The sequence below is a fragment of the Embiotoca jacksoni genome, unplaced genomic scaffold (genome assembly GCF_022577435.1).
Source record: "Embiotoca jacksoni isolate LCO1_2020_lvr unplaced genomic scaffold, fEmbJac1.0.p SCAF_23, whole genome shotgun sequence".
Taxonomy (NCBI): domain Eukaryota; kingdom Metazoa; phylum Chordata; class Actinopteri; family Embiotocidae; genus Embiotoca; species Embiotoca jacksoni.
The window spans coordinates 9,291,440-9,314,679 of record NW_027185374.1 but is presented as its reverse complement, the minus strand read 5'-3'; the positions used below and the strand labels follow the sequence as shown (position 1 = coordinate 9,314,679).

Genomic DNA, 23,240 nt, shown 5'->3' with positions numbered 1-23,240 from the left:
AGAAAACAGACGAGGGAAATGCAAATAAAATGTCTGCGTTGCTATCATACATTTGCATTATATACAGAGGTGTTAATATGATGGGGGGGGTGGGAGGAAAAAAAAGAAGGAATGCTGCATTTGTATACTTTCATAACTTGGATAAAGTTTTCACCGTTGAACGGCACTGAGCCAGCAGGCTGTCCTCGAACCCAGTCATCGCGTATAAATAGTGTCCCTCAGAAAGGTCTTCGTATCGCCGGAGGATGGAGTGCTTAAGACAATTGTTGTGACTCTATTTATGTAATTAAGATACTGAAAATATATATCTTATTCATAGTTATGTACATACATAGTCTGTATACGATATGTTTATCCTTACTATTTTTTTTTTTTCTTGCAATAATCTCTGTTCTTTTCGAACCAGTCCGTCAGAATACAAAGGACCAGAAGTGAGATGAAGTTAGGTTCATATTTCAGCGACACTTGATATTCTCCAACAACTGGAACCATAAAATCATCACAGCCGAAATTGTGAAAACAGCTGAACTGGGCCTGAAAGCTGAAGCAAATACAGAATACCAGAGCTTTCTGTTAAATATCCAAACAGATCTGTCCGCAAACACTTCAAGGCCTCTCCTTCCCCACCTGAACCTGTCTCGCTTCCCACTACCTCGAGCTGGCGTTTGGTTCACGTGTCCAGGCTCCGGCTCTCTTCAGGGCTCACCTGTTGGCTGACTGGTTGCCGGTAGGCGTGTCCGGAGCACTTCTTCAGGTGGATGGGCACCTCTTCCTGGCCAACGCTCCCCCCTTTCCGAAGCTTGTCCTTGTCTCTGCGGACCTGAGACGTCCCGCTGCTCCCCTTGGACGAGACCGTCTGGCCTCTGAACAGCTGCGCTCGCTGCTGGCACAAGCCCACCTTACTGAGGAGGATGAACACGTCACCTCTGAAGGCCTTCGTGAAGATGGCGTAGAGGAACGGGTTGGCGCAGGAATTGAGCGGGTAGAAGAGCACCAGCAAAATCTTGGAGTTGGAGACGGTGATGAGGGGCCGGTCGAGCACGGCCGACATGGCGTAGAAGGAAATGGGCGCCATGCACAGGAAGTCAGTAAAGATGAGGACGGCCATGCGCTTAGCGATGTTGGTGTCCTTGGATCTGGACCGGTAGTGAGGGTTGTGCACTGCGCAGTAGATCTTGAAGTAGCAGGCGCAGATGACAAAGAAGGCCAGGATGTTGAGGACCAGGACTGACATGATGTAGACCTGAGCCGCCGTGGACTGGGTGTCCATCGGGAGACAGATGCTGACCTTCTGGTAACTGCTCACCCCAACCAGCGGGAGCAGCGCCAGGAGGAGGCAGAGGACCCAGCCGCCCAACATCACGGCCGCCGCGTGGTGCAGGCGCAGCTTGCGATCCAGACGCATGGCAAAGGTGATCGCGTACCACCTCTCGAGAGTGATCACGGTCAAGGTGTAGACGGAAAACTCGCTGGCGAAGACCGTAAAGAACCCCGCAAGTCCGCAACCAGGCCCCGTCTGCCAGTCTATGGCGTGGTTGAAGTACTCGGCCCGTGTGTGGAGGTCCACGGAGGCGATGAGCAGCAGATATATCCCCATGCACAGGTCTGCGAAGGCCAGGTGGCACATGAGGAACCGGGAGACTGACAGCTTGTAGTGGCTGGTGAGCAGCACCAGGAGCACCACCACATTTCCCAGAACGGCCAGCAGACTCACAAACCACACCGACACTCGCAGGAAGCCGAAACCCATTATGTCCTCACAGGGATTGAACTCATCGGGCACTGGTGCACATGCCACCTCCTCCCCTTCCTCGCACACCACATAATCGTAACGACTGTCAAAATCTTGGCTGTTGTCCTCCTGGGGGTTCTTGAGGGTCTCTCCGAAACCCACATCCTCATCTGGCTGGCCCCCGAAGTAGGCGTGGTAGTGGAGGCTGCCGTGGAAGTCACCTCTCCTCCAGTCTTGCGGGGACTCTCTGTGACCTCCGTCGTTTGGCTCCCGGTCCGGGAGGGTTTCCACATCGCTCTCCCCTTGAAAGGAAGGAATGCGAAGAGGCCCCACCGAGCGCTTGTGATGCTGGTCGTAGAAAGCAGTTAGGTTACAGATGATGTACTCCAAAAAGCTGAAAAACACACGTAGACAAATACACACAAGATTGAGTCCATTAAAAAATGATGTAGTCCTTAATTAGATGAAAAAACAACAACACCTACCCGGCAGCAGTCACTAAATGTACAATTAAATCATTTATACTGTATATCCAGTTGACGAAAAGGGATTCTTGTTTTGAGAGTCATTAGTAGTCTGGCTCAGCCTTCTTCCTACAATAACAGCAGTGAGTGACACTAATTATGGCAGCACTGCAAGAAGTTATAGGTAAACACGTCAGAGAGTTGATTCAATCCCTGCCAACATCCACACTGTACAAGTGCAGCTGCCCCTGCTCACTGTGCTGGATCATACAAGTACACTAAGTACACACACTTCTCATGATGCCTCTGCTTCGCTTAACTCTTCTGACTCTCCTCCGGTAGGATCAACCATTTCAAAATTGAGAATTGACAAAGGCGCACCCTCGTTTCTTTTTGAGGTTTTTGAAGCCGCAGCAGTGGCTGGGGTACGTGAGGTTGGCGACGGTGAGGTGCTTGAAGGTCTTGATGGGCGGCAGTTTCTTGAGGGCCCAGGCGTTGCGTGCCTTCAGCTCCCGGAGAGAATCCATGCCCGTGGTTGGCAGAGAGATGATCCCCGTGACGGACACGTCTCTGACGGACAGATGGGGGAATGGAAGAGCTTTAGAAAATAAATTAGATGCATAAACATAGATTTTCTTTTTTTTTTCAATATTTTTTATTTGTGGCCTTAACAGTGGCGGGCTGGTAACGAGAGGAGACTGATGGGGATGCGAGATGCTTGACGCACTTCACACCTTAGTCTGAGTCAGTCAAGTATCATAAACACTAAAGTAACCTTTGGGGAAAAAGTCCAAACTAATATTATTGTCTAGTAGCAGGTTGTGTCTTCAAATGTATTTTTGTGATCTCGCAGATGCTTTCTGCCTGGATTTATAATTTTTTTTTCGCAATGTTTAGATCCAACATTTCCACAGCGAAGCTCCACTCTGCTCCTGTTCTTCGCTGCAACCAAGTGGCTTGATTATGGCATTTTTATCGTCGCCATCTTAGTGACCATCTTGAAGCCAGAAGTGACCATATTTGGACGATGTTGGGGAGGAGCGAGGTGTGAATCAGAACCCGAGGACACTACGCCCACCCAAACTATCCCGGAAACCTGACTGGGCCGCAGGCACGCCCCCAAACATACCTCTCTTTGAAGCCCTAATGTCTAATCAATGATGGTATTATTTCAAAAGGACCACCAGAGCACCGATCAGAAGGAGACAATTTAGCTAACGACACCATAATGACTTGAAAAAAAAGATAGCGGAATTTGTATTTAATTGGAATAAGTTGGAGTCTGAGGTTGTTTGGAGCTGGCCCCTAGATGCCCTCAGTGGTATTGTACTTCAAGGCACTTCTGCATTGGCCTCCCTTTTCAAACTTAAAAGAGTACAACCACTTGTATATACAGCTGGTCAAATATTTGAGAAAATATTGGGTTTGCCTGGGAAAATATTTTATCCTTCCAGACAGATACGAGATACCTGGGGTGTGACGAGTTTACAAATCAGGCTACATCCCTGATAAAGTTGATAATGTGACACTTTGTGAACACCCCTCATCCCGTAAGATTGCACTTGCATGCTAATATGATACTGAGCACCATACTCTCAACTGACTAACTTGAAGAAGAGCGCGCAGTCACCACCAAGTACCTTCCGAGCCCAGACTTTGGAACAAGCGTACTATCGGCACATCAGAAGAGCGAGACATGATGCGACCAAAGAGTTCAATAATGGATTAAACAACACCCTCCATCTGTTTCCTCCAGTCAGCCTCTCGGCCCTTCATCTTTAAGCAATTACATGTGGTATTTCTTGCACTTGGCCGTCGTGCCAAAGCCAGCTCAACCTCATCGGGACAAAGACATGCAGGGGATTGACAATCTCACCAACATCCTGTGTGATCCCATTATCAGGACATTCCACCGTACAACACCGGACACCCCCCCCCCCCCTTTCCACAGGCCAAGTACAGTCCAAGTTCGCTTTTGCTTTCTTTAGTTTCCTCACTTATCATACATCGGAATTGTTGATTAATCTGATTAAATAAAAGAAACACAAGCCAAACAAGTCCATATTTGCTAAGAGTTAATTTGTTCTTTTTTTAGTCCCGTTTGCTTTCCCCACTTCTCTGTCCCCTGCTCTGTTTTCCTCTCATGGGGCTCATTGTGCAAAAAAAAAGAAAGGAGCAGTGCAGACCTTGTGAGTGTTGGTCTGATTTTGTCATTTCCAGATGTTTAGCTCATGATCTCATGGAGATGACCTCACTCAGGACATGTTCCTCAGTGGAACAGAGGAAGAATAACCTGCACATAAATCCCATTTACCTAACCAGACACTTAACGGCTAGATCAGAGCCGCAACGGCAACCAGATAGCCGTGGTAAAAGGGTTCGGCATCAGATATCCTTAAATACAAGGAGTAGGCTTAAAAGAACCTCAAGAGCAGCAAAAAAAGACAACGGTATCAGTGAAACGTCGGAAGTTTCTCCATCACATGCTTGCACACGATACGTGTCAGATTTCCTGGTCGGAGTCACAGCTGTGGTGGAATGATTTTTACTCTGTCCAGTCTCACAGACATGCCTCACCTAGTCTGCACATCATGAAGGAGGACATTGTTGAAAACTAACTTGACATGATGTGCGTAATCACCAAACTAGATCTATTAGTTATTTATATATCGGCCGAAACTTTTTTTTTTTTTTTGCTGGTTTATTTAATATATGTAATTGAAAAAGAAATAACTTTCTAAAGATCTAGTGTGTGCAAAGGAGATAATACATTTTGGGAATAAACCAAGAGTTTGACAAAAAGATACCACTTTCATATCTGTATCATAAATGTGATTTAGCCACTTAATTTAGATTAAAGACTGATTCTGTTCAAAGTTAGAAAAATCTTATAATCAGCACCTCTATAGTCAACTAATGAACACATTATATCACTTTTGTTTCATCTTTTCAAAAACTGATATTTATCTTTTATCAAACTCTCTGCAATAAAGTGAACGAGCAAGAGCATTTCCCAAAATGTTGAACTATTCCTTTAAGCTAATGTAAGCGGAGCCAGTGTGGCCACAAGTGCAAATTAGAGCCTGTCGTCACACTGAAGACCAACGGCAACGGGTCGATTGTTGAAGGATTTTAAAACTGTCTTGACGTTGATTTAACTGCATCCTCTAGTGTTGGTTGTAATTGCAACATGTATGAGGAGTATAAAGAGTGACTAAGTCTGCATAGTGAGGCGGTTGGGTGGTTCGAACAGGCCTTCCACTCGCTGTTTCTGTTCTGTGTGAAACCATTAGTAAACACCGGCTTATTTTAACATGCGTAATAACGCACACATATTTGTACATTGTGTAATTTATGCCACGCAATGCAACGTAATGCGACCTTTTCTTAAACCTAGTCGGTCCAAATCTAAGCAAACTGCAACCGCGTCTCAACGTTAACCTCCTGTTTATTATTGTTACCATAGCAATGATAGTCTGGTACGCCTGTTGCTGCTGCTCTTCAACGGTCAAAGTACTTATTTTGTGGTTTAAGTGTGAGGAAGCGTTGGTCCTGCAGAGGGCGCCTAAAACACTCGCGTGTCGTTTTAGGAGTTCGTGAAAATCCACCTGTTGAGTCGTTCCCGTATAAGAAGTGTCGCTAAATTACAACTCCATCTCAAAATGTAGCGTAACAGTGGCACAAATTGAGAGGAGTTGTATTGCCAGTAAACTGATGCAGTGACATAAGAACGCAACAGTATCTATCTTAAATTTGGTAATATTAGCTTTACTTAGCCGCTCGTCATAAACACCACGATGTCTCCCATTGGTTTATGAACTGTCATTATGAAGCTGTGGTTTTGAACCTTGTTGGGTTTTTTTTGGGAGCCAGAAGTGACCGGATGTGGACGAGCTGGGGGGGAGCGAGGAATGGATCGAACACAGAGCCTGAGGGGACACTATGCCCCGCCCACCTCTACTGGCAGCCTGACTGCACCTCGGGTAAAGTCAATCAAACCAGACACACCCCCAAACATACCTCTGTTTAAGAGCAAATATGTAATTAATAATGTAATTATTTTCAGATCGACTGATCAGAAGAAAGGAATTTGGCTCGTGACAACTTAATGACTTGTGCGAAATATGTATTGACTTTGTATTTCATGAAAAGAGTGCCTTTTGAATTAGAGTCTATTGGAGCCAGCCCATAGTGGCCCTCAGTAGTATTGCACTTTAAGGCACTGCTGCATTGGTTTCACTTTTCAGACCTGGAGACTAATTCAATTATTATATCGAGTCTTATCAGCATAACAAACCAAATCAGGCTAAAGCAGTATTAATGCTTATGAGTTCAACATTTAATTTGTAAGAGAATAAATGTGGGTTTTCTTCTTTCAAAATGTACATTTTATGTTTAAAGTTCTCATTAGATTGAATGCAATGTAACAGTGTAACAACGCCGGTAAAGATTCCACTGAGATCCAAATTATCAAGTTATCAAATGTCTTTGGTCAACACAACAAGTATATGAAATTTTAGGGTCAGTTTTAATTTATAGGTGTAATACATGTTGCTGATCCTGTTTGGATTATGTATAAATATAAATAAGAGTGACAGGTACTTACAGAAGCATGGGGCCGCTGATGGTTCCTGCAAACGCCCTGTCATCCACCTTGGTTAAATACTTATTCCTGTGAAGGTCTCTGAACAGGAAAAGAACAAATTGAAGTTTCTTCAGACAAAAGCTGCACGTTTCAGTCAGACCGACCGAGGCGAGGCACAACATCTTCCCAAGCTTCATCGCTGCACATTCCTGTGTTCATTTTCTCTCATTTCAGGGGCGAGACATGACAGAGAAAGGTCTCACTTATGTTGTTGATTCAAATTAGACAGTATAAGATATGATGGTGTACTCCTTAAACACGCTGCACCCTCACTACACATCTCCCCGAATCCCTTAAATCTAATAAGGGTAATAGACCTGTGAGGCGTGTGTTTGTCTTGGTCCGGCTGTGCCGGGATCAGATCTCCCTTCAGAGCGGATCAGGCGCCAACACAAACACCTGTGTGGTAAGACTCACTAGTTACAGACCAATGGCTTAATTGGGCTCTTATAAGGGCTTGAGCTGAGTGTAGGTGTTGTAAAAGAGGAGAGGGGTCTTAAATTAATATCATTAAGACCTCATATCCTGACTATGCAGGATTCTGGATCAGAGGGTGAAAAGAAGAGAATAAAACATGTTGCTACAAAGAGGAAAAGGAACGAACGCTTATCTGTTCTTTTGTCATTGATTCCTAAGTTAAATGAGACTGCTAAATAAGTATGACATTGATTCCCACAAGTTGAGGGAGCAGTGTGACAGTGTATGGGGGAGGGGAAGTCTTAATGCAGACTTCCTGATACCCACTTTTGGAAGCATATTTTCCCATGAGAACTCTGTCTTCCTAATCAAGAGCTGGGCTTAGGCCCTTTTTGAGTGCATATGAGAAGGCCCATGGAGACCCAGCTGTGATCCCGCTGCTTTTGTAGTGCAATTTTGGGTAAGGAAATACACGTCCCAGATGTCAGAAATAGTTTAATCCAGGCGAAATGCTGTATAATCTAATTTTTGGAAAAATAAAGGGCCTCTAAATTGACTGGTTTCAGTGACAGATAGTCAAGCACATGTAATAAAACAGTGTCTGAAGGATCGAAGAAAAAAAACAACTTTAAAAGCTCTAAAGTGACTAAAATATAACTCCTAAAACTTAATACCCAAAATAACAATGTTTTTATTATTCAGTGTGATATTTAGTGTGTGTCTCAAACTGATGAAGAAATAATGAAAGTTGTACATTTTGTTGCTATTATTTGCTTTCTGGCTTCACATTAGTCAAATGGCTGGAAACGGGAGGAAGCGGCTCACAGGCAACCTCCGGTAAAACAACAACCCTCATAGTTACGCTTTGGTTTTGGTACAGATTAAATGAGATATGACCTGTTAATAAGTTTAGATTTAAAACCTGGCTCTCTGCAGGGAACGCTGTCTGAGCCAGAGCGAGCCCTTTCCTCTTTCCTCCCCGTTTCCAGGCTTTAAGCTCGGCTCATCAGCTGATGGCTGTAAACTTTGCATTCATCATTCAGACATCAGTGGTCTCGAGGGAATCAGCAAATTTCCTGACAATTCAGTATTCATTACTGTAACGAATCAAATCAAATTAGTTCAGGATGGTGGCAGGAATACCTACACTTGGTCTAACTTGGTGCCATTAAAGGCGTGATGGTGTATCTCTCTGAAGCCGTTTCCATACAGCATGCTGGAAGAGAAGAAGAAGTTTCGACAGTTAGACATCAAGGAAATAGCACTCATTAGAAGTTGTCGCTTCGGGTTTAATAACAAAGCGACCCAGTGAAAATATTTTCCATGTGTTGGACCTTCATCTGTTTCTCTGCGGCAGTGACAGAGATAAGTGGGACCTACTTATTTCACAGTTTATGGTGAGATTGCGTCGGTCTGCGCAATTTTGTGGCTCTTAAAGCCCAACATTTGCCTCACTTCCTTCACTCCCAAACCTAACCACGTCCGTGTGATTGCCTGTTGTGGCTGAGCGTCTGTGTACTTGTTTTTGCTATCTTTGTGAGATTCGAGTTAGGTCAGGGTGAGGACATGTTTTTATGGTGAGGTCATTTTGGACTGTCCTCATTTCTTCTGGTGTCTATTTTAGGGTTTGAGCTGGATTCAGAGATAAAGAACAATATTACAAAGTGATGTTTCAGCATTTACAGTTCTTTTACAGTGGTATATATCTAGTTTACATTTCCTTTATGAATTTTTTTTTTTTTATCCAAGCACATCATACAAATATACCTGTATTTGTATTAGGTGTGTGTTTTTGCTCAATTATATACTGCATGTGAGTCTGCACATGGTGGTTGGTGAATATATCTCACACTGTCAGCACATCGCTGGTGATGCCACGGAACGAGTTGGCCGGGATCTCAGTAATGTAGGGATGATCAACAATTTCCCTGCGAAGAGAGACACAGAGCAGAGAGAGGAAATGAAGTGGTGTTGTAAATAAATACTTCTCACTGAAAAGTGGCATTGAGAGAGACCGTGAGGCGCAGTCGATGGTTTTAATCTCAAAAGTGTTTCGGCTAGGTAGGGAAATTAGATTTAGAAAATGAAGGCGCTGACCGAGTGGGTGAATAGAGACCCAGAAAAGATGTTGCTCATTTCATGCAGACGTGGAGAACCAGACAAGACGCGCATACGAGCACACGCACAGCGTTTGTAGCATTTAACATATCAATAACAATCAAATTTGTGAGAAAAGTTGGCTTGTTAGTGGTAGAATTCCTATAAATTCAGACCACATTTCCCATAATCCTTGTTTTCCAAACAGTGACTGTATATATAAGTGGACGTAGCTTCCAGGTCTGAAAAATGAGGCCGATGTGGAAGAGCCTTAAGCTCTATAGGACCACGTTTGGAGGAGCTGGGAGGGAGCGAGCGGTGGATCTCGATCTGATTAGAAACCCGACGATACTACGTCCCGCCCTGCGATAGCTGCAACCTAACTGCAGCACAGGCCTGTCAATCAAACAGACACGCCACCCAAAAACACAGCTTTTTGAGACTTATTTTCTAATTAATAACGGGATTATTTTCAAATTGACCGCCCATAAAACTAATAAGAAGGAGCGACTTTAGCTAACAATACCGAGATAACTCCTGGAAAATATTTATTTATTCACTTTGAATTTCATGAGAAGTTGAATGGGAGTCTATGGAGCCGGAGCCTTTTTGGAGCCAACCCTTAGCGGCACTCGGTGGTATTGCAGTTTAAGGCACGTCCGTATCGGCCTCATTCTTCAGACTCTGAAGTTATGTCCACTTTTATATAAAGTCTATTGTCCAAAACAAAAACATTGCTACTAGCCCAAACTTCTTAGCTTGGAATTGAAAGAACCATTAACATGTAAATGGGGCTTTTTTTTCAGTCTTTCTACTTTGCAACACATCATTCTTCCTTTTCTTTAAAGCATAGTGTAGAAAAGTGCTGATCATGGCTAATTCTCCTCCTAATAGCCTTATTTGTTTATTGAATTATAGCAATGACTCCTACTCGGTTACAGCTGATTGCTGGTGTTCAAAGTAGCAGTTTTAGCAAAGCATAAACAATAAACAGGGTGTGTGGTTTCAAAGTTACTGAAACTTACAGTATGAAGTTCATGTCATTCGAGTGGATGTTGCTCAAGCCAGGGAAGAAAATAAGGCCGGTGTTGAAAAGCCCCCTGAATGGCACACAGAAAGAAACAGTCATGATATAAAAGTGATAAAACAGGTAAGACAAACCAGCTTTAAAGACGCTACTGTTTCTTTTTCAACTTTCTGAGGAGTTATATCAGACAACAGACAGATAAAAGACTGTATTGTTCAATAATAACTGACCCACTTCATTTAATAGCCAACTTGAAGAGTCACTGTCAGAGTCTGGCTTGTTTGGGCTCATTAAAAAGATCTTAAGTGATGGAGACATCATAATAAATTACTCAACTTTGGCCTGTGAAACAGTCAATAATTGATTTGAGGTTGAAAAATTTCACTTTGTCCAAATATGTTCCTGGATTTCATTTTAAATGGGGTGAACAGTGACATTTCTGAACTTGGCATTTACCACTCCATTGAACTCAAAAGAATCATGACTCAGTTTTTCCATGCACACAACACTATGAATAGATCAATCTGGCAAAGCTGCCAGTTGGACAGTTAAAGTATACACCCTATATCTTTTAGTGTTGTCAATATGTAACATTTTAAAATGTTCATGTCATGTTATGAAAAATACTCACAGGTACTTGAGGTTTGGAAGATTTTTAAAGGCTTCTGGGTCAATGTACGTCAGACTTTTTGCATTTCGAATCTCTCTGAAAGAAAAAATGCAAAAAGCTGTCAGCTATTGAAAATGTACTGTACTTACCTTTATAACCAAACTAATTCAGAGCAGAAGTAAAGGACTGACGTGTCTGCCATGGCCTCAGACGTGCTGAGAGAACAGAGCAAGGTGCACGACAGTGTGCAAGAGAAGGGAAACTTGGTGCAGACAGCCAGGACCGGAAGTACAGTCCAATTAGTGTTTCATTAATGTGTTTACTCTGGTCCGCCCTGGGCCGGACTGAACACCTCTCTGAAGCCTGCAACGTGTGTCTTGGTCCTTCTTCACACAGTGGGCAAACCTCACTCAGAGTGGATGAGGTTCACCCTCCCATTGCTGTAAACACAGGTTTAAAGCAAAAATACTGGAGGGCAGTTTAATCAGCAAATATAATCATTTCAGAGTCATGTAGGCTATGAAAATCCTGAGTGGCAGCACCTGAGTGGGCTGAAACTTTGTTCCTCCAGAGGGTCATTCAAACAGCACACTTTGTGAAATTAGATTTCGCTTTACTTGCATTATCTGTTGATAAAATGTGTGGTTCTGTAGTTTTCCTCTTTCCTTCATTCGGCCATGGTGAGTTTGGCTGGTCATGTTAACAACGTAATTTGAAAACGTTCTTCAACGCTCTTGAATCCAGCCTTATGAAAAAGTAGAATTAGGAAAATCAACTGATTTCTTACCCCAAAGGAACACAAAAATGTCATAAAATGTAGTTTTGGTTGTGTTCAAGCCCAATTAATAAAAAAATGTTTTTGGGGGAGGGGGCACTCGAGGGCAGCAAAGTAAGCGGTATAAACAGCATTTCCATATCATCATAGCAAAAGTGCAAACAAACAATGGCATACTTAGTCATTTATCAGAGAAGGAGCAACACCGGCATTCATTTAGAGACGTGTTCCTGGCCTCCAATCAAATGTAAGATAGGAGCTTTTGGCTCTGGTTTGGTCTCCACCAGCTCCCGGGAAAAACATCTAACAGTTTAGCTGCTTAATACTTGATGCAATGTTTGCCAGCTAGCCACGAACTTTGTCTGTCAGTGGTTTGTTGCTGAGTACAACGTGTTTGTAAGAACTGCCCGCTGCAGATGAGGTTGATGAGGGTGGTATTCAAAACAGTAAAACCAAAACAATGAGCTAAAAGATGCTAAAACACACTACAGAGCTTTTTAGTTGAGTTATAATTCTAAATGGGTTTATAGCTTCGAGCGACAACATTTGACCAACAGTTAATATAAAACTATTGATTCGTGCAGCTTTAACTACCCACTTTATTTCTTGCAAATGATCCTGACAAAGCACCATCGTTACGGCTGTGAACATAGATTACACACTTTGTTTTGTCCACACATTTATCTGACTGAAAGCATTATTTGTGATTAGAGGCCCGAAACTAAGTTTTAAACACACTGCAGTACATTTTAAAAAGTGCACTTTCACTCCCCTGAAAACCTTCTTGAAATTGGTGGTTTTATTTGATGGTGGCACAGTTCGAACTTCACCCCCCCCCCCCTGAATACTCAGCTCCAACTGCAGTCCTTGATCCACAGCTGCTGTCGGCCTCGAGCAGCCAACAGGAAGCCGAGCATTAATTTGTGTCTGACCCTGAAGGAAACCTGAGAGAGATGCCATTATCTGATGTATGGCACTACACCACACCAATCAGTGGCAAATAGGCCTCGGAGATCCAAAATACACCCCCAGAACCCTCAGCTAGCAGCTTGAATTATTGCCTGTCTGTATTTTGATATCTGGAATTCTGCAGCTAATAAGAAAAGACCGGGACTATTCGGAAATAAAGGGCAACCAAATGATACATCAAGTCATGTCAAATTAATTTCTGAAGCTGTTAATTATAGTTACTGTCTCAACACATGCCCACATCTTGAAGAGTGGAAACAAGATGCGTGCACACAACCTGCTTTGTTACAGGATGCTGTAACTTGGAACAAATCATTCACATAGGCAGGAAGTCTTGCAGTAATATATGAAGTGCTAGGAGGTGTGATGCTGGAAAGTGTGCGGTCCACCAGGAGACTCGGCCATAAATCTCTATCCCATAATTGAGAATAGAGTACACCTTGCTTGCCCTCCACTCCCCCCTTGAGCTGATTCAATCAGAGCCGGAGCATGAAGAAGAGGAGCAGAGAGGCCAGACACCGGCTGCTGTTTACGCTTATTGGATTGAACTCAGTAATACTGCACCAAATACATCCACATAATGAGCTATTTCTTCGAATTGAATTGAATTGTTTCTTATCTAATCTGCATTTAGTTTTCCCACAAAAGGATTATTATTATTTATTTATTTTTTTTCAAACCTCTCTCTACCACCTTGATGAGAAGAAGTAAATAGTGTGAAAGAGAGAAATAAGCTCCTTACGTGTTGCTTCCCTGCTTCCATTCGCTGCCGGCAAGATCCAAAATGAAGCATTTTTTTTTTACTCCACAGAGAGCAAATGGAACAACTTAATCAATAACAATCAATAAAGAGTGTGCCCTTTTTCCTTTAGTTACTCACATGTGGGTGATTTTCCTCAGGCTGTAGAACGAGTGCTTCTCCAGCCTCTGCAGCATCACATCCACAGATATGTATCTAAAAGAGATAAACAGTGCTCAAATCAAATCTTATTCAACAAATTGCCTTTATAATATAAAAATAATGACTTTTCTTTAGCATGTGACTTTAAGGAATGAAAGTACCGTGCCAGAGTGAGATTGAAATGAAACACGGGTTTTCATAAATGGGTTTTTAAAGTGTGCGGTTCTTAAAATGATCCCTAAGCCTGCAACTCTTTCCTGAATTGATCAACCCACCTTGTTTAAAGCCCCCAAAGTCAGGGGTAATTTTACAGGTATGCACCTCACGTATACATTACCTAGTCATTACTCACTCAGCTCCCATTTGTTATTACTTTGTAACAAAAATGCTCTTAAAATAAACTGTGAACTTAGCACCAGATCAACCCTAAAAATGACTTGTGTGTTAGAAAAAAACATGAACAACATTTATTCTGTTATTTCGAGCCACTTAATAAACCACACCTCAATGTATTTGAGAATCTGACGGACATTTCATTGGTTTCCCGTCGTGTCATCATTTCAGTTGGGTAGCGAACAAAGAGGTAGAGGAAACAGTGGCTACGTGCACTTTTGGTTGTTTGAGGCTTGACGGAGAACTTCTCATCCACGTCCGTCCTTCTTCATGCATGACTTGGACGCAGATGTGGGACTCGGCAGCTGAGGATCAAGGCTCGAGTGTATATTTTACCTCGACACAGACACCCCACCTCTACTGGGAGTCTAAAATCACCACACACCCAGAGGGCTCAGCTGGAATACCGAGCCAATGTCCAAGCCCTGCTGTGGTCGCAGGACCAACATTCCTATTGAAGGAACGCATTAGCTCCTCCAGCTGTGATTAGGAGCCAGCGGTGATACAAAACAGAGAGCATATCATCAGCTTGGTTGGGAGACGAAAGGAAAAGCAGGGGAGAGAGGTCAGTTTGGAGTTGGATGGGAAAGTATTTGAAAGACAGCAGGTGGATGAATGCAGCTTTTAAGAATTTGGGCTTGAATAATAATCTTACAGTTTAAATTGGCACTCACATTCTGGAGATGTTGACCATGCTGGCAAAGACATCTGCAGGCACAGATGATAGACGGGTCTCGAAAAGCCATCTGGTTAAAAAAAAACACACACACACACACAGATTTTTTTTTTTTTTTTTAATTTACAATAGCCTTTTCACATTAGCAAAACGTCAAGAAAGGAAAGGTTTTTCATTTTGTAATAATTTACTTCCGTTAGATGAAAACATCAATACAAAGTTTACGTCAGTGTGGCAGCCATGTAGCCAGAGTCAGCAGGTAGCTTATCCTAATTAGCTAGGCATAATGACTGGAGACAGGTAGCTAACCTGGTTAAATTGTTTTTACATTTAAGTTTTTGTATAGAAAAAATAAACGAGATATAATGAGTTGGAGATAAAGGAGGTGATATCGCGAGGTGTTGAGTCAAGCTGGCTGTTTCCTCCTGTTTCCAGTCTCAGCTAATGATCATAAAATACAGATATAAAAGGGACATCCACCTTCTCTTAATCTCAGCAGGGAAATCGAGAACGTGTTTCCCAAAAGGTCAAACTATTTCTTTAATGTAGTGCGAGTATAATGACAAGAAAGTTTTTACTGGTATGTTTGTCTAAGAAATGTCAGACGAGAAGAGATCAAAAGGGGAAGAGAGAAGGAAACAAACTGTGCAGGTACGAGAGGAAAGAAAGAAGGCCTAACAACACCAATGAGTTTCAGCATAAGATGAAAGGTTCCTTTGAAGAAAATGGTGAAACAGGCTGCCCCTCCAGGAACACGGTACAAAACAAAGACCTGGATCTGAGCTGGCAACCAAATCAAACAATGTCTGGGTCTGTTTACGACTATGTTTCAGAAAACAAGTGTAGTGTGTGCGACTGTGGGCTCCCACACACGGGGTTAATAGAAGATAGGCGAGGGGGAAGAAACAGGTGGAAAGTACTAAGACAATAAAAGGCTGAGCCTGCGGTGTCGTAGGTCCTTCATCATGCTCTAATTTGTGTCACACGCTGAGATCCAAGGTAAGCTGGTTCGGTGTGCATCACATGGGAAAATAGACCTCCACTTTGTTCAGGATACAAAGGTACCCTACGTTAATGGTTACAGTATGAAACCAGGTCCTATGGAAAGAAAATATTTAGAATTTACAAACCTGTGTTTTTGCATCAAGTCAAGCCTTTTAGTTTGCAGGAAATTGTTTAGTAAAAAAGAAAAAAATTAAAAATGTTTTTTTTTTTTTTTTTTTTTTTTTTGAAGAGCTAGCCTGGCTGTACGTTAGCCTGTATAAACAAATGGACGTAGCATCTTGGTTTGAAAAGTGAAGCCAATGCAGAAGTGCCACAAAGTGCTATCCCACTGGAGGCCACCAGGGGCTGGCTCCAAAACACCTCTGATTCCAACAGACTCCCATTCAAAGTTTCGCATGAAATACAAAGCAAATAAAATGTGTCATTATGGTGTCATTCACGAACTTTGCTCCTTCTGATTAGTTTTCTCGGGCAGTCCATCTGAAGATAATTCCTTAATTCATTTGATATTTGGCCTCAAAAAGCCGAATGTTTGGGGGCGTGTCTAGCTTGATTGACATGTCCGGGGTGCAGTCAGGTTTCAGGTACAAGTGGGCGGGCACATTGTTCTCGGGTTTCTCAGATTGAGTCAGATCCACCCAGCTCATCCAAATATGGTCACTTCTGGCTCCCAAAAAAAACCAAGATGGCGACGGCCGAAATGCAGAAATCAAGGCTTCAAATCAGCAGTTCACAAACCAATAGGTGATGTCACGTTTAATTACAACTTGGGCTGTACCTTCAGGTGAAAACATGTCTGCCTATAAACCGTGAAGTGCTGATTTTACACTTGGGATTTGTATTCATTTTCTGAACAAGATTTAAGTTATAAAGTTAATTTATGCACTTTAGACATTGACAAAAGTCAAATAAATCTTGAATTTTTTTTGCACATAAAGAATCTCTCTATAAATGTTAAAGCCTGACGTTTAAGAGTACTTGACTGTTGGCATTTTTTACCTCCACTTTGCACATGAAAATGTGTTCTTTCTTTCCTGTGATCTTCATGAAGATTTTATTGTGGTGGATTTAGGAATCCCAACATACTAATAAGGAAAATGGATAAAGATGGTATCCACATGGGTTGATGGGATGTTGTCTTCCAGGATCATAGGATACACATTCAGAGTTTGTTCCACTACATCCTGCCTCAACCAGCAACAGCGTATGTGCCCATTTGGAAAAAAAAAACACAAAAAGTGACTCGGCCAAAGCCACCATCTTCGTGCACCTTTGGTTCATCAGGGGAACAATAGACTAATTCAGAGGCAGAGATCTGGCCCGTGAGTCTGAATCACGCTCACATGGTGGGGGGGGGGGAGTGCTAGTCAGTCAGCATAGACACGGGAGCACAGCACGCTGCACACGCTTTGACAAACTCAAACAAACAGTGTGACACAGAGCAGACCCTGACACCAAACACCCCAGTCAGAACCGCGCCGTTTCACCGCCGCACTCAAAACCAAATAACCAGCGTGCATTTTCCCTCCGGAGCGTGGGGAGAAGACCAAGGATCCCATCTCGTAGGCTTAAGGAGAAAATTACTGCCTCAATTTGTCATTTTGGGTAGAAACCCTAGAAAACAAACAGGTCGGGAATTGAGTTTGAAGTGGGTCGAGGCCATATAATTTATCGTGGTGTCAGCATTGGATTGACAACATAGCCGTGTTTACTATGAGCGCCGTCTCTTTTTGATGTGTAATTGTGCGCGGTGAGAGACTCGGTTACATATTTGGCTGCATATTTCAACCTGCATTTTCTCCAAAGAGATTCAGTGTGGACTCTTCTCATTGAGATGCAGTCAGAGTGCTTGGACGCCCACTGCAGAGCTACTTTTTTTAAAAATTTATTTTCCTGTTCAATCATGTCTTTTAATGAATAGGTAGTATGAAAAAAGCTATTCCTATTTGTTTTCTTATAAACACATGAAGAAATTAGTGTAAAATGTCATAGTAACAATTTCCATGACATGATCCATTGGTACAAATTAATAGCTGGGTAATTGTCAGTATTTCCATTAATCTCAGCTAGAGTTCATCATATTCAACTTCACACTCTTTTTTTTTTTTTTAACATTATCCCAGGGCTCATCTGTTACCATTCAGGAACCAGCATCAGGATTTCACTCTCTAGTCTATTTTATTAGAGGTCGAGGGGCAACAAATATCACGAGTTATCACATGTTTAAACTCCAATCCAAAAATTCTGAGGTTTTTGAAGGACTGGAACTGCTGTGTTTCCCCCCCCCCCCCCCTTCCCTTGAAGCTTGAAGTCTTTTTTTCCTCCTAATTATTCTCAAATGGAACTCTCTGGGTGTTTGAGAAATGTGCTGTAAAAGGTAAATATTGTATTTGAATGCATCGTCCAGACGCAGGCGGGTGTCACGCTACGCAGGCTTTTTAGCGTGTCTGTGCTTTCCTTTCCACCTCTCTGACTCCCACTGACACATGGAGAATGGAAGCAACCTCCGCACACACACACACACACACACACACACACACACACACACACACACACACACACACACACACACACACACACACACAGACAAAGGACTCCAAACTCTAAGTATCCACATGTGCACACTCACACAGCGGCATGCGCAGACTTCTGCTTTGAATTCACATTTTGTTTTGTTTTTCACAAATAATTTCTTAACCAAACTCTTATGTTAATCGTGGAATTAATGCAGAAAGTGTCAATGCTTCTGCCCATAATGGTGCATTTACAAAATTGTTGTAGGCAATTACATATCTCCTCATATCTCCATAAATGTTTTGAAAGAAAGCTTTAAAATTAATAGGTTTAAGTTATACACTTATTTGGTACCACTCTCTTATCTGTACGATAAAGAGCTTGCTGGTGCTGCATTAAGCTTCGCATAATAAAACGACTGCAAACAGGGGGAACGACTGGCTCTGTTCAAAATGTTGCACCAACTGCATGCTTTTGATAAATTCATTTACAACAAAATTGAGAAGTAAAAATGTATGTGCTGCCCTGTGTCCACTGTTCCTACTGTATAGTGGACAAGCGGCCAATAAGAATGGATCTTGTCCTCTATGTTGTCTGCAACTGTCTCATATTCTCTTGTGTAGCTCAGAAATCAGATATTATAGCCCAAAATGTTGACCTTTCTCATTCCATCTGACCCAGTTCAAGGTTTATATCTTGTAAGGTTTGGGTTGGATATGACCGTATTAAAATTAACTCAAGTATCTACTGCATAGTGCCTTAAATCCCTAGTTTTGGTCTAAATTTAATGTTGTGTTTGTTTTATGGTCCATTTCATGCGACTCAGAAAGACAAATTACCATTCAAAAAGGCCAACAGTGGAAATGAACTCTCAGCAGGGCCCAGCTGGAGTCAGCAGGATTGGACATGACTGGCCTGACCAAAGAAGCGGCGTCAGTCATTCCTCGGTATGTACAATAAAATCACACTTCATCACGCGTCATCTGCTAGGACATCCCGCTTAATACACAGTCTATTTCGGGCTTACTGTATTTGGCAGATATTTTTATCAGGACAGTTGACAGTGCTAGTTGGGTGCTGGGTAAACTTTGGGCAGGAATGTGGGGAAATCTTAGGGGACATTGGGGCACGAGGACATGTGAATTGAAGCAGTGATCAGGGGATAATTGTATGTGATGGGTACTGTTGGAGGCGATGCAAAGTGTTGCTTGGGATTCGAGGATTGAGGGATGTTCCCATAAACTGTGAAGCAGGAATTCGAGGATTATCACAACATAACACAGAACCTTCTCCTTGGCTTGAGCTATCATTAGCGAGCTGCATCAACGCTTTTTGTGGAAGAGCAAGAAGTTGAACTGTCAAATTAATATCACCAGTATGTTTACATTATAGTTTCATAGAAATCTGCATCCTACAAGTGAATTCATCATGAAAGCAAGACAAAGAGATCATACTCTTAGTTTTTAGTATATTAGCTTGCTAACATTTATTAATTAGCAGTAAATCCAAAGTATTGAAAAAAATTGACATTTTGATGTATTTATGAGTCACAGTGACACATTTACCCTTCTTTTGCCCCATAACATTTATAGTAAACACAGAAAGTCTATCATCCAGTTCTGTCACAGAATCTTAGTAGGACTAAACTCTCATTTGGTCTTTCACTGTGACAAAACTAAAAAACGTTCATTCATAGTAAGAACTTTAAATAGTATAGTATAGTATAGTATAGTATAGTATAGTATAGTATAGTATAGTATAGTATAGCAGAGTTGAGAAGAGCCAAGTACAGTAAAGTAAAGTATACAGTAGTATAGTATAGTAGTCCATCCTATGGGCAAGTGTGATGCTACTAAATAAATAGTATAGTATAGTATAGTATAGTATAGTATAGTATAGTATAGTATAGTATAAGCAAGTGTCATGCTACTAAATAAATAGTATAGCATAGTATAGCAGAGTTAAGAAGAGCAGAGTACAGTACAATAAAGTATACAGTAGTATATATAGTAGTGTATCTTACAGGTGAGTGTGATGCTACTAAATGTATAGTATAGTGTAGCATAGTATAGTATAGTATAGTATAGTGATATTAAGACATGTACTTATTTTGTTATTTACATTGTCTATAACAATATCACCAAAATATGAAGTTAATACAGTTAAACAGTCCTGTCTGAGTTATTGTTCACATGTGCTGTTTTAAATGGAAATAACCTTTCTAACGCTTCCAGTTCTGTATTTCCACATCTGCTATGGAGTCCATGTGTTTCCATCACTCAAGGGGCCATGGCAAACTGGTCCCTCTCTATTGCATAATGTACTTACAGTAAGCAATTGAGCAAGTGTCAGAGCCCCGCTACATTTTTCAGAGGTAATCCTGCATATTACATCATGTTGGTTCCCAGGATTCTTCACAGATTTGTTCTTCTCAGATAACAATACAACAGATTACACATGGATCACCTGTTGGGTTAATTTTCTACAAATCTGTAGTTTTGATTGACCTCTCCCTACCTCTCATGAACAAAAGAGCCTTTGTTTCACTTACTGGGATAGAGAAAGTCTTGAAAACTTTGCTTGGATTCATAATGTATCCGATCAATACATGAGTGAAAGAAACTGAAAAGCCTGGGTACAACTTTGCTTTTCTACTTTTTTCTCCTTATCGCTTAAAACTAAATGTCACCTTGGGATCTTTCAATATGGGCCTATTACACAAGTTTCTTCCATTCCCTAGATCAGACAAGTATGTGAACGAGTAGTCAACAGATAATTGATAATAAGAATAAAGATGCAGCGCTAGCTGGCAGTAATATTATTATACTCTGTACTTTGCTGGTACTGGAAACACTGTTTTTGGAAAGTGAAAATCAGTGGGTGGACTGTGATTTTTTTTCACAGATCTCTATAATATCTATCTAATCTATCAATAGCAGATTGGCTGTTAATTTGTTGGCACACAAGGTACACGGGTAGAAAAACATATGACTATATACAAAAGTAAAAGCAGAAACTGAAGTAATTTGTGCGAGGAGGTCAATGCAGGACTGATAAGTTGTGGTGAGCACGGCACTTATCAAAGAGCATCCCATTCTTCCCAACTGTCTGTCGTCATTTCTGCCAATTGGACTTTTTTTGCACAGAGAAGCCTGAAATGTTTCATTACCCTGCAGCCCGAACCCAGTTTACCCCAGACAGCTAATTTCTCCCTCTCTTCTCTCTCCTTATCTCTCGCTCTCTCTCTTTCTGGCTACCGCCACCAATCACAATGTCTCACACGGTGAATTTAGGACAGCAAAATTACTTTGGGTAAAATAAACTACATAGACAAAGGCTGGTATGCTCATTGCCAAAACAATATGTTACCTAGTGGTGAACTAAAGGCGACTTATCAATAACCTAAACAAAGCTGGGATCCAGCGCAAACAACAACTATTAATTTTTTTTTAAAAAAGGATATCATCTATAAAGTCAAGAATATTTGTATGATTTTTCTGCACAAAACAAATCTGCATCTCGGGATGCAAATGTGGGTTAATGGATCAGTTAACCTTTGTTATTAAAACATGTTTAAACCAATTATTCATTGCGGTCATTGCATTCATATTATTCCAACATTAACTTGTAAATTAATCTCCATAAAAAAAAATAAAAAAATTCATAGCTTGAGTGGTCTTTAAGGGCATTTTAAGCTCTTTCACGCCAAATGAAGAATCCAAAATGAAACTGGCAACTTTAGATCATTGCTTGCTAATAGATTAAAATGATACCTTAAAATGGAATAACTAAGCTACTTAACAGCACAGACAGCCTCCAAACCCTCGTGGGTGCACTTTGAAGGAATATTCATTATTATAATGATTTTTCCTCGGGGTTAAGTGCACTTTACATCCAAAATGCATGAACAAAAAAACCCTCCAGAATCACTTTTACAGATGCGTTTTGTACGCCTACTTACAGTGTCTCCGTGCTTGCTGGAAACCTGGGGAGAATATCAATGTCAAAGCAGGAGATTGTGAGAGTCTTCCACTCCGAGCACTCGCAGACGGCGGGGCAGGAGTCAGCCTCCGACGCGCTGCTGATAGGGAGGGTGACGAGCGTAAACAAGGCGCAGGTTATCACCTGCATGCCGCTGGCTGTCAAGTGCCGGTTTCGGTGAAAGTCCTCCTGATATCCACAACAACTAATATTTCAGTTTCAGTAAAGTTGTCTGTAATAGCATCGGATGATTGCTTTTTGTGAAGCTGTAATCCTTCAGGTGGAGACAGCGGAGCTGCACTGCAGTGTTGTGCTCAGTTTGCCTCACAGGGCCCCGGGAGCTTCTGTGAGGCTGTGAAGGTGTGGATGCTGTAGGACGGACAGCTGCAGCTCCGTGGTGGGTTTGGAGGTGGTCTTCAACTTGAGGGGAGGGTGGACTTCTGAGGCACTCTTGTGTTAGACTGCAGAATAGTCCTTTCCCCTTGTCCCAGTGTATTTACTCGCATTTTTTTTTTAAGGTAATGTCGGTTCGTTTATCATATAAAGGCTGTATTTACAAATATTGTCTTTGAAACCATGTATTTTTTTTCTACTGTAAAATAAAGCAAACCAGTCTTGACACAAATCTTCTTTCCACTATATTTCATAAAGATAAAATATCTTTTTCACTTGTCTATTTCATTTCTATTTGTCTCGTTTCTTTTAGTATGCTCGTAGTAATAGTTGTTGTGATGTTAGTCCATTCTTAGTTATTATTAGACCAAATAAGTTTGTGGCTTCTCTTGTCTCTTTTTTCATTTTCATATGAATGTAAACATGCATTTTCTTTTCTTTTCTTTTCTTTTCTTTTCTTTTCTTTTCTTTTCTTTTCTTTTCTTTTCTTTTCTTTTCTTTTCTTTTCTTTTCTTTTTCTTTTCTTTTTCTTTTTCTTTTTCTTTTTCTTTTTCTTTTTCTTTTTCTTTTTCTTACTGGAGAGCGGCAGTACTGGCGCAAAAAGCATACCTTTGGACAATGTAGTTTACAGATGTCGCGCT

The 23,240-nt window shown here is 41.6% G+C and overlaps 1 protein-coding gene across 1 annotated transcript; it reads right to left on the bottom strand.

The window, feature by feature from the left end:
- tshr (thyroid stimulating hormone receptor) lies at positions 1-22,866 on the bottom strand. The gene is made up of 10 exons (XM_069158625.1): positions 22,187-22,866; positions 14,705-14,776; positions 13,617-13,691; positions 11,014-11,088; positions 10,381-10,455; positions 9,109-9,186; positions 8,406-8,474; positions 6,803-6,880; positions 2,578-2,766; positions 1-2,126 (listed from the first exon to the last, which is right to left on the bottom strand). The coding sequence occupies exons 1-10, from the start codon at positions 22,354-22,356 to the stop codon at positions 671-673; spliced, it is 2,337 nt and encodes a 778-aa protein (XP_069014726.1). The 5' UTR covers positions 22,357-22,866; the 3' UTR covers positions 1-670.
- Positions 22,867-23,240: the final 374 nt, after the last annotated feature.

Coding starts and splice junctions, on each gene's coding strand:
- tshr (XM_069158625.1), bottom strand. CDS start 22,356: ATGCAGGTGATAACCTGCGCCTTGTTTACGCTCGTCACCCTCCCTATC. Junction 2,767..6,802: donor ATCAGCGGCCCCATGCTTCT/GTAAGTACCTGT, acceptor TCTGTCCGTCAG/AGACGTGTCCGTCACGGGGA. Junction 2,127..2,577: donor AACCTCAAAAAGAAACGAGG/GTGCGCCTTTGT, acceptor TGTGTTTTTCAG/CTTTTTGGAGTACATCATCT.